Here is a 9,275-nt window from a genome sequence, read left to right on the forward strand (position 1 = left end):
GGGGGGGGGGGGGGGAGAGAAAGCATCAGATAAAGCCCCCTCTTTCTAATCCTCTCACTCGGGTAATTAAAGATACTCACAGCTTACTGTGTGAGGCCTTATCCCCCAATCTAAAGCATCTAAATGCCGAGCAGCTTTTACCTGGGCTTGGGTTTAGAGCACTAGGTTCACCAAGTGGTGTTTTGGCAACAGTAGAGACCCAACTGTCACTGCCAATAGATTAACACTACAATAGAGCAAATGTATACAGTATGAATCAATTAGCATGCCATCCCATACCTTGACTTCATGGATGGATGGATGGATGAATGAATGAATGAATGAATGAATGAATGAATGAATGAATGAATGAATGAATGAATGGGTGGATGTAGGGTAGCAGGGAAGGAGGGAGGCTGTTGTCAGAGGGAAAGTAAACTTTACAATCAATACCAAGTATCTACACTAGATAGGCTAACCATTTGACTTTTTTTAATCAAATGAAAGCAAATCAATCTGGAAAGCAAAGGAAAAAGAACCAAAATAGCAGACAACAAGATGAAAACTGCTTGGGTCGAGCCAGAGGAAGACCGAGAGGCAGAGCACAGTGCCACTCAGGTTAAGGTATGCACCCAAAGGCCTCTGTATTTTAATTGCTAAGTGGATGATCCGGGATTATCCCTCATAAAATGTTATTGTCCTGGAAGTAGACAAAGATATCTTGTGATCTCAGTGGGATTTAATCTATTGCCATCTCTCCAAAGAAAACAGGCCTGTCGCTTTGGCCAAAACACAGCCGCCTGCCCTCCCATCATCACCTAATGGAAGTCACTAGATGGAATCAATGGGGGCTTTTCTTATGGAGATGGGGCAAACATTAATGCTGTTGACTAAACCCCACAGGCCAATAACAATGGAGCAAAGATTCCTCTTCTCCCTACATGCCGCTGACAGCACATGCTATACCAACGCAGCAGGTACTCTCCGAAATATAGGTGAGTCTTGGAATATAAATGACTATGAATAACATACATTTAGAGGAGAAGATGCACACAGCCTTGTACAGACAGCATTTCGTGTGAGCACAGAGTTTCAGAATGTGGGGTTCCACCTAAACTAAGTGAAAGATTATTACCTTCTGGGGAAATCAGTGGGGTTTCACTTGGCGCTGTGTCACTTGGCTCTCATGCAGCCAGCGCAGTACTGTAGATATGAGACAGTAATACACGCTCCACAACACAACCTGCCAATGATGTATTGATAAGCTGTTATGAATTGAAATCAATAGAAAAGATGGATGCGCCAGTAGGAAGTATACATAAATCGACTGTGGTGTCAGACTCACACGCACACACACACACACACACACACACTGAAGTACAGCAGGAGGATGGGATAGTCCCTCTGTAGGTTCTAATCCTTTAAACTACAAAGGCAACACATTGTGAAGCCATTGTCAATTAGCCTTAATCCAAAAGCAAAACATGTTTAATCCAGCTATTAACACCTCTTGATCAATCATCCGTGGAGCTCTATGCAGCGGTAGGAATAGATTTCTGCTCTGTGTGGTCAAATTCACAAGAATATTACATTACATAGGGACTGTAACAAGACAGTTTGATGTTATTTAAAAAGCCACACAAGCAAATAGACTATTGCTATTCCTATGTAAGGAAAATCACCCAAAATACACAGCGGAGAGCAACAGTATGGTTTTAATTGTTTACTTTACAACTATATTTATAGAGTGAATTTCCAGCAAACGTAAAGACGCAGCAGAAAAAAAAATGTTTGGGATAGGGCGACAGAGTTTTTATATATAGAAGTGGTTCTCAAGGTGGGGTCTGGGGACACAGGGGTCCTTGAGGGGAGCTCCAGGGGGTCGCCAGCAAAATGAGGAATAGTTTAATTCCACTATAATTTAATTCACTTAAAATAACCCCAATTAGAGAATGTATGAGAATGATTATACTAATCATAGGTTTCACTCTCACCACTGCACCCCCCCCACCCCCACCCCCTACAGTGTAAACAGCTATACAAGTCACAAGTCAATACTAAATTAACAACAACAAAATCTTCCCATATGGGGGAATTCCTGGGACAAAATCTTATCAAATGGGGGTCCGTGCCCCTAATGTGTGTTTATTTGAGCACCTCTGACATGAAAAAGTTTGGGAGCCCCCGAGTTAGAGGCATGCAGGAGGTGCTTTATAATGGGCAAATGATTGACAGCCTTGCCTTGGTGACATCACTGTACGACAAAAAGAGTCGCTGGGGGAAGAGAAGGCACCAATCAATTGAACCACTGCGCTGTGGCGCACAGAGGAGAGGCGACGCGCTCCACAACTCACAGCAACAAGGTCCAAGGAGCGACACTTCAGTGCGCTTATCTCTCCAAAAACCCAGCTCCGCTCAACTTTTATCTCCGCGAACAGTTTGCTTTTGAAGATGTTCAACCAAGATGCTTTATACTTAGATCGGTCCTGCCTACGCGAACCCGCTTCCTCATAGACTTAACATATTTTTTTTTCTTTCCGTATTGACCAAGACCTAACCCGATTTGCAGCTGGTGAGAATATGTGCGAGAGGCGATCGGTGCTGTGCATGGGCTGTCTTTGGTCCGCCAAGGAAAAGCAGCGTGGATTAAACACGAATTAATGTGGAATTTATCGGAGCCCAAAGGTGGAACGACGACCGGACACAGCGCTTCCTCATCAGGTAAAATAACAGTGATGGATTTTGTTGAACTGTTTCAGTTTTCCTTAGAAGAAAAACTCTTTGAATGTTTTAATAATGCCTTTGGGAGTAAAATGATGTGGTTCTCGAAGAAAGATGTAATTTCTTATTGCAAATCGACTATTCTTCCACTATATATGCTTATAGGGTGTGTGCGTAAAAGTTACGCATTTCCATTTTGAACTTCGGGGGGAAAAAGCTGTGAAAAAACTTAAACAGTAAAACTTATTTCTCTCTCGGTTGTGCTATTCAGATGATGTTTAGTTTTTGATGTATGTGTTTTTAATGTCCTGTCCGGGCTACATCTGGCCCTGGTACGCACGTCAGATCTAACACCTGCGAGCCTCTTGAAGTAACTCTATCCCTTATGATTATAGTCATACATGACCGTCAAAGCCTCTGCAAATAGACGCTTGTAGCACCGTCTGACTGCCTCTCTTGGGCTGTATTTCTAACCCTTTTTCCTGACAACATTCTTTCATGCTTCGTGTGATCTCTCGGGCTACACACACTTGTATTTCTTTTCTTTTCATATCCATTCACTAAACATGTTTTCTTATCTCTTCTAATTGGGGACTTTTTTTGTCTGCAGTCTCCCCCCTCTGCTTTCTTTGATTTCTGTCTTTCCTGTGCCATCCCCCTTTTTTTGTTCGACTCTTTCATAACTTCCTCACCTTGATATTTTCATGTTTTAGTTTGCCTCTATAATGTTAAGATCAATCTCCTATTTCAGATAGAAGCGCCGTAGCCGACGGGGGTGTTATTCCCAGCCCTTTTTTGTTCTACTTCAAAGTGAAGAGGTGTCTCCCCTTTTTAACCTGCTCTCCTTCAATAATTCCTATTGTATGGAGGGAGCACACACAGCTGGGGGAATGCTGCAGTGAAGCCCCTGATGTGTCCCCCTCATGTCAATACCTCAGCGCCTGTGTATTGACAGAAACCAACTTTCTCCACAGGGACTGACTGATCATGGTCGCCGTGGTCCGCTCTCTCATGGTACTGCTGCTCGCTCAGGTGTTGCTGGAAGGTGCTACGGGACTTATCCCCGAGGTCGGCCGGAGGAAATACAGCGAATCCGGGAAGCAGACCCCGGAGCAGTCGGAGAGCTTCCTCAACGAGTTTGAGCTTCGGCTTCTCAATATGTTCGGACTGAGGCGCAGGCCGACCCCGAGCAAGCAGGCCGTGGTGCCGCAGTACATGGTGGACCTTTACCGTATGCACTCAGCAAACGGAGACCACAGCACTAAACGACCCAAGAGCATGGGGAAACACGCAGAGAGAGCCGCCAGCAAGGCCAACACGATTAGAAGCTTTCACCATGAAGGTATGTATTAGTGACATACCTTTACCTGTCAGCCGGAGAGCTCCTCGGCTCTCTCAGACAACCCAAACCTATATTTAAACATGACTCAGTGCGTCAAGACTGAACTTTAGAGTCTTCGCTGTTTTATGGAACGTTAGTCATCGAAAGGTGACACGCGTCCAAGTTATTTGCTCTTCCTTAATAAGCGAATAATTACTTTAAAACTCACGGACACGATTTACAGACAAGCAACTGATGCGCAATTAAACTCACTCTAATCCATGTAGTGATGCAACCTTTAACCAGACATTCCACAGGCGCTGCTGCCACAGGCTTCAAAAACATCAAGGGTGGTGGTATCCCTGGGGTAATTTGTTTCTTAATAATTGATGGTGTTTGCGTGGGCTCTGAAAACAGTTTTTCCAGACACGCACCACAGGAGCAGGATAAAGGGTGGTGTGCCTTTGCGCAGGTGATAGTCATCACCCTGTTACTTCAATAACACACGACATGACATTATACTAACACGCATTATGACAGAGTCATCGTGTCAGACTGAATTCTGAGTCATTTTGAACAGGACTGAAATTAGTCCTTGGTAAATGGGAAGGGGGGCTGCGCGCCTTATTCTTTCCAAATCGCTCTCTCCGCGCTGTGCGCCATTACGCACGTTCCAATAATATAACACCATAATTGCATACTTAGTTTATAACTTGGATATGCGCTGATTGTTGAATTTCAATTCAATCCCATTTCCCTCCCCAGAAACATATGCTGCTCAGATGATTAAGGTTCATACAGTAAAAGTTCATAGCCCCTGGCTAAAGTGCATTAGTTCACCAGGCATATGTGCTTATCCGAAGTTATTGATGCAAACGGTCATTTACTTTTAAAACTGACTGGATTCCTATACATTATTAATAGTCAACATGCAACATCCAAACATTAATGATGCTATATTTATTTGCTTAGTTCAGTTTCTAGGCACTTGAGTGGTGCACTTGGTGATATTATTCAAACCCCTTAAAATGTATGAAAAATGGATTGCAACCTTTTAATGGTGAAAATATCATAGCGAGCAACTCTATATCTACTTTTCAAATTCCTATGGTCCATGTTCCAGTTTTTACAATATACAAGCCACTGAGTCCATAGGGGTTTTACACAGAGTCCTTATACAGAGTCCTAAGTGTTTGAGTGGGGAAGTTTCCACCAGGGCTGAGTCAGAGGGGTGGTTGAGTGGTTGCTTGGGTGTTCTCCAGAGGCCTAGTGCAATGACACCCAGTGGCTATACTGACACATTACAAACAATCCTGGCCCAGGCAGCCAGGGTGAGTGACTGCTCCCAGCCCACTACTGGAAACCTCTGCACCGGGCCAGCACACACCTTGACACCACCGGCCATTAGGAATGTGCTCAGACTATGTTTACATACTCTCCCCCGGGCGTTTCATCCTATGCTAACAGAGTTGCAGGGTTGTTAGTCTTCCCATGTCAAGAGACATGGAATTGATGGCCACCTTGTATAATAAGCATGTATCTACAGATGTAAGCCCAGCACATCAAAGCAAGCAGCTCCAATCATTCATCACATCTGCTTGCTGATATTAATTTCAGTAGGATAATTAGTTTCTGCCCTATCAGTTTTCAAAAATAACCATTTTCCATGCCAAATAGAACATTTCCACTATTACACAGGAACCGGCTGCCAGAGACAGGTCCGTGATGAATGACCCAACATTAGCCGTTATCTTTTGTTTTGGCATGCAGTGCAAAAAGAAATTAGGAATGTTGATACACTCATATCTGTGGTTCACAAGTTTTTGACAAGCCACAACTTGTTCACACAGCAGTTCCTTCAACGAGAGAGAGGGAGAACTGTTAGAGAAAGAAAGAAAGAAAGAAAGAGAGGAAGACAGAAAGAGAGGAAGAGAGGAAGAAAGTCAGACAGAGAGAGAGTAAGAGAGAGAGAGAGAGAGAGAGAGAGAGAGAGAGAAAAGAGGATTTGGGGCTAAGAGAAAAAGAGGGAGAAGGGGATTTGGGAGCTGAGGAAGAAAAGAGAGGGACTGGGGACAGAGGAGAGGGAAAGAGAGACAAGGGGTTTTCCCACATCAAATGAGGAGTGATAGGCCTAATTGAGGTCTTTGTGCCTCTGGAGGGAGGTTTAGGATGAGAAGGTGGAATTTCCTAAATGCCTCCTTTGAAAAAGCACTGAGTTCAAAGTTTGTGTTTATTTTACCACACCAAACAGATTAAAACGTATGTATATGTATCATCTATGATCTTCATAAAGTAAAAGTTCAAAGTAGGACTGCAAGAAAGAAAATTGCCGCTTTTATAAACATTTCTTGTCATTTATTGTACACTTTAAAGGGGAATACCAGTGAAATTGAGTATACAGATATGATTTTCGGATGCCCCAGGACAGTTATAATAGTTGTCTTAACTGCACATTCACTGTAGTATCCTTCAGCCAGAAACAACAAAGAAGAGTTTGATGTAGCTCCTACTGGGATGTGATTGATAGAGATGGAAAGGGGGACTGGCAGTGACAAAGATGATTTTCTGGCAATATATATGGGGATATTGGGTTTTGATGATATATTTCCAGGCTCAGAACTGTTAGCACAGCTTACAAATATAACTCATTTGGCTGTAAAATGTCAAACAAACATTCTGTAAATACCCAGTCTCTCATTTACGGTCAATGGATTGGCTCCAGCCTTCACATCTTAATGGCATCGCAGATAAGAGTCCGGTTCTCTAGCTTCTGGCTTTGAGAAAGACTTGTTCGCATTCATTTTGAAACTTTAATATACAGTGTATGAATAATATAATTTCAGAGCTGGCCAGTTCTGCAAAGGTTAATACAATGGTTGGCATTTAAAGGTATTAACATTTTGGTGTTCATCTGATAAATCCCATATTGACTTCCCTATTGCTCTCTTGTTAAAACTCAGCTTTGATGATCCTTAGATATATGGTGCAGCCTTTTTCCATACATGCACTAATAGTGGGAATTGCATGTAGCAGCCAATTTGTAAAGGGCAGATATCCTCCATGTGGCATTTAGAGGCCGACTAGCATGCATAACAGAAGATGCTATCGCTGTTCTTCTGCTTGATCTTATCAAAACATGGGAGGACACTGCTTTGATCTTCTGACATTTAGCCCGGTAAATTTATGAGCATGACACTAATGATGCCATTAGATCACCACAAGGATTTGCCTGCTATTACTTTGAGTCATACATACAAAGTGTTGGTGTCTGAGTGACGCCTGTGTGACAATGACCCACACCCACTCACTATAACCACGTGGCAGCCTGGCTGGCTGCACGCAGCGAGAAGGAAAGCTTTCAGCTGTGTGTATGTGTGTGGACTGTATGTGTGTGTGTGTGTGTGTGTGTGAGAGAGAGAGAGCAAGAGAGAAAGAGAGAGAGAGCAAAATAAACCATGTGAGAAACCACCCTTGGCCAATGTTTCCCTGCTCACAATGGATCCATGAAGCCAACTAGGCTTTAATCATAGATGCTGTTTCTCGTTCTTGTACCGTGCCTAAACTCTTTGTTTCACCCTTGGCATGCATCTCAGACCCCTATCCCCTTACACTATGTTTGTCTCTGTGCTATCTCCTGTAGAGTCTATGGAGGCCCTGGCCAGCCTGAAGGGCAGAACCACCCAGCAGTTCTACTTCAACCTCACTTCTGTCCCTGGAGGGGAGCTCATCACCTCTGCGGAGCTTCGTATCTTCAGGGATCAGGTCATGGGAGCTGTGGCCGCCAACAACAGCTCCAGTAACAGCAGCACTAGTAATAGTGCTCCCGCTGGTGGCTTTCATCGTATCAACATACACGAGATATTCGGAGCCCCTGCCACACACGGCGGGGAACCCCTGACACGCCTGCTGGACACTCGGCTAGTGCAGGACTCTCTGAGCCGCTGGGAGAGCTTTGACGTCAGCCCCGCCGTGTCTCAGTGGACCTCCGGGGGGCGCCGCAACCACGGCTTCATGGTGGAGGTGCTTCACCCAGAGCAGAGGGAGGGGGACGGGGAGCACGGCCAGAGACGGAGCAGGCACGTCAGGGTGAGCCGGTCCCTGCACCAGGACCAGGACTCGTGGCCCCAGGCTCGGCCCCTGCTGGTGACCTACGGCCACGACGGCCGCGGGGACTCGGTCCTCCACACACGGGAGAAGCGTCAGGCGGCCCTCCGCAAACAACGCAGGAAGCACCAGCACAAGGCCAGCTGCAGGAGGCACGCCCTGTATGTGGACTTCAGCGACGTCGGGTGGAACGAGTGGATAGTGGCGCCCCCTGGCTACCACGCCTTTTACTGCCACGGGGAATGTCCCTTCCCCCTGGCGGACCACCTCAACTCTACCAACCATGCCATCGTGCAGACGCTGGTCAACTCAGTCAACTCTAACATCCCCAGAGCCTGCTGCGTGCCCACCGAGCTCAGCCCCATCTCCCTGCTCTACCTGGACGAATACGAGAAGGTCATCCTGAAAAACTACCAGGACATGGTGGTGGAGGGATGTGGCTGCCGGTGAGAAACTGACAGCGGGACGGACGGAGAGAGGGAGGGGGCGAGAGAGACTGAGAGAAAGAGACTTATAAGAGGTTATTATGGACACCCGGTTTCCCAATGAAGACGTTTATTTATATGAAAGAAAGACACAAAACAGAGCTATTGTGGAAGAAGAAAAAAAAACTATATATGAATATATTTATGTCTACGTAAAGTTGGGAAAAAAATAAATATTTTAATCAGAGGAATATTCCTTTACTGGTTTTGAAAATGTATTCCTGATGTACATTTCGAAATGGGTGCAATACCACATGAAGTATAATGCTCAGATTTTTATTTTGTATTTATTTCTATTATAACCACTTTATTTGTAAATAAATAATGTGTATTTATCGTGAGAAAACGTGGTCGCTCCAGTTTTCCGAGATCAGCTACCGTGAACACCAGCAATTGTTGATTTATCCTTGTCAGAGGTCGACGTGTGTGGCTGACTCCATACATGAATAACAGAGTTTCGAACTCCCACATAAATTAGCCGAGAAGAAATAACACATGACCAGAAGCTCACACTCGAGCGCTGATTGCAAACCAAGCATTGGGCTCTTATGGTAAATGTAACTGGAAACCAACAACAATAGAAGTTTATAGAGGAAAGTGACAGGGCCGGGTCAGGGTGCCAGTGGTGTAATGGACTGCAGTTGGGTGTAGGGTCACAGGAGGGG

General features: G+C 44.9%; 1 protein-coding gene across 2 annotated transcripts; it reads left to right on the forward strand.

Moving 5' to 3' along the window:
* The first annotated feature begins 2,304 nt into the window (after positions 1–2,304).
* On the forward strand, positions 2,305–8,964 carry bmp2b (bone morphogenetic protein 2b). 2 transcript variants are annotated; one of them, XM_071923340.2, is made up of 3 exons: positions 2,305–2,700; positions 3,675–4,042; positions 7,662–8,963. In XM_071923340.2, the coding sequence occupies exons 2-3, from the start codon at positions 3,688–3,690 to the stop codon at positions 8,573–8,575; spliced, it is 1,269 nt and encodes a 422-aa protein (XP_071779441.1). In that variant the 5' UTR covers positions 2,305–2,700; positions 3,675–3,687; the 3' UTR covers positions 8,576–8,963. The 2 variants fall into 2 exon arrangements, with proteins under 2 accessions (XP_071779441.1, XP_078146074.1); XM_078289948.1 differs by lacking the exon at positions 2,305–2,700 and having other exon boundaries at positions 3,682–4,042; positions 7,662–8,964.
* The last annotated feature ends 311 nt before the right edge of the window (positions 8,965–9,275 follow it).

This window comes from Centroberyx gerrardi, chromosome 18 (genome assembly GCF_048128805.1).
Source record: "Centroberyx gerrardi isolate f3 chromosome 18, fCenGer3.hap1.cur.20231027, whole genome shotgun sequence".
In the NCBI taxonomy this organism is placed as follows: domain Eukaryota; kingdom Metazoa; phylum Chordata; class Actinopteri; order Beryciformes; family Berycidae; genus Centroberyx; species Centroberyx gerrardi.

What these genes read in the sequence shown, in the direction of transcription:
- bmp2b (XM_071923340.2), top strand. Translation starts at nt 3,688, where the DNA reads ATGGTCGCCGTGGTCCGCTCTCTCATGGTACTGCTGCTCGCTCAGGTG. An exon ending in TAGAAGCTTTCACCATGAAG is followed by an intron (nt 4,043 to 7,661) that starts GTATGTATTAGT and finishes TATCTCCTGTAG; the next exon opens with AGTCTATGGAGGCCCTGGCC.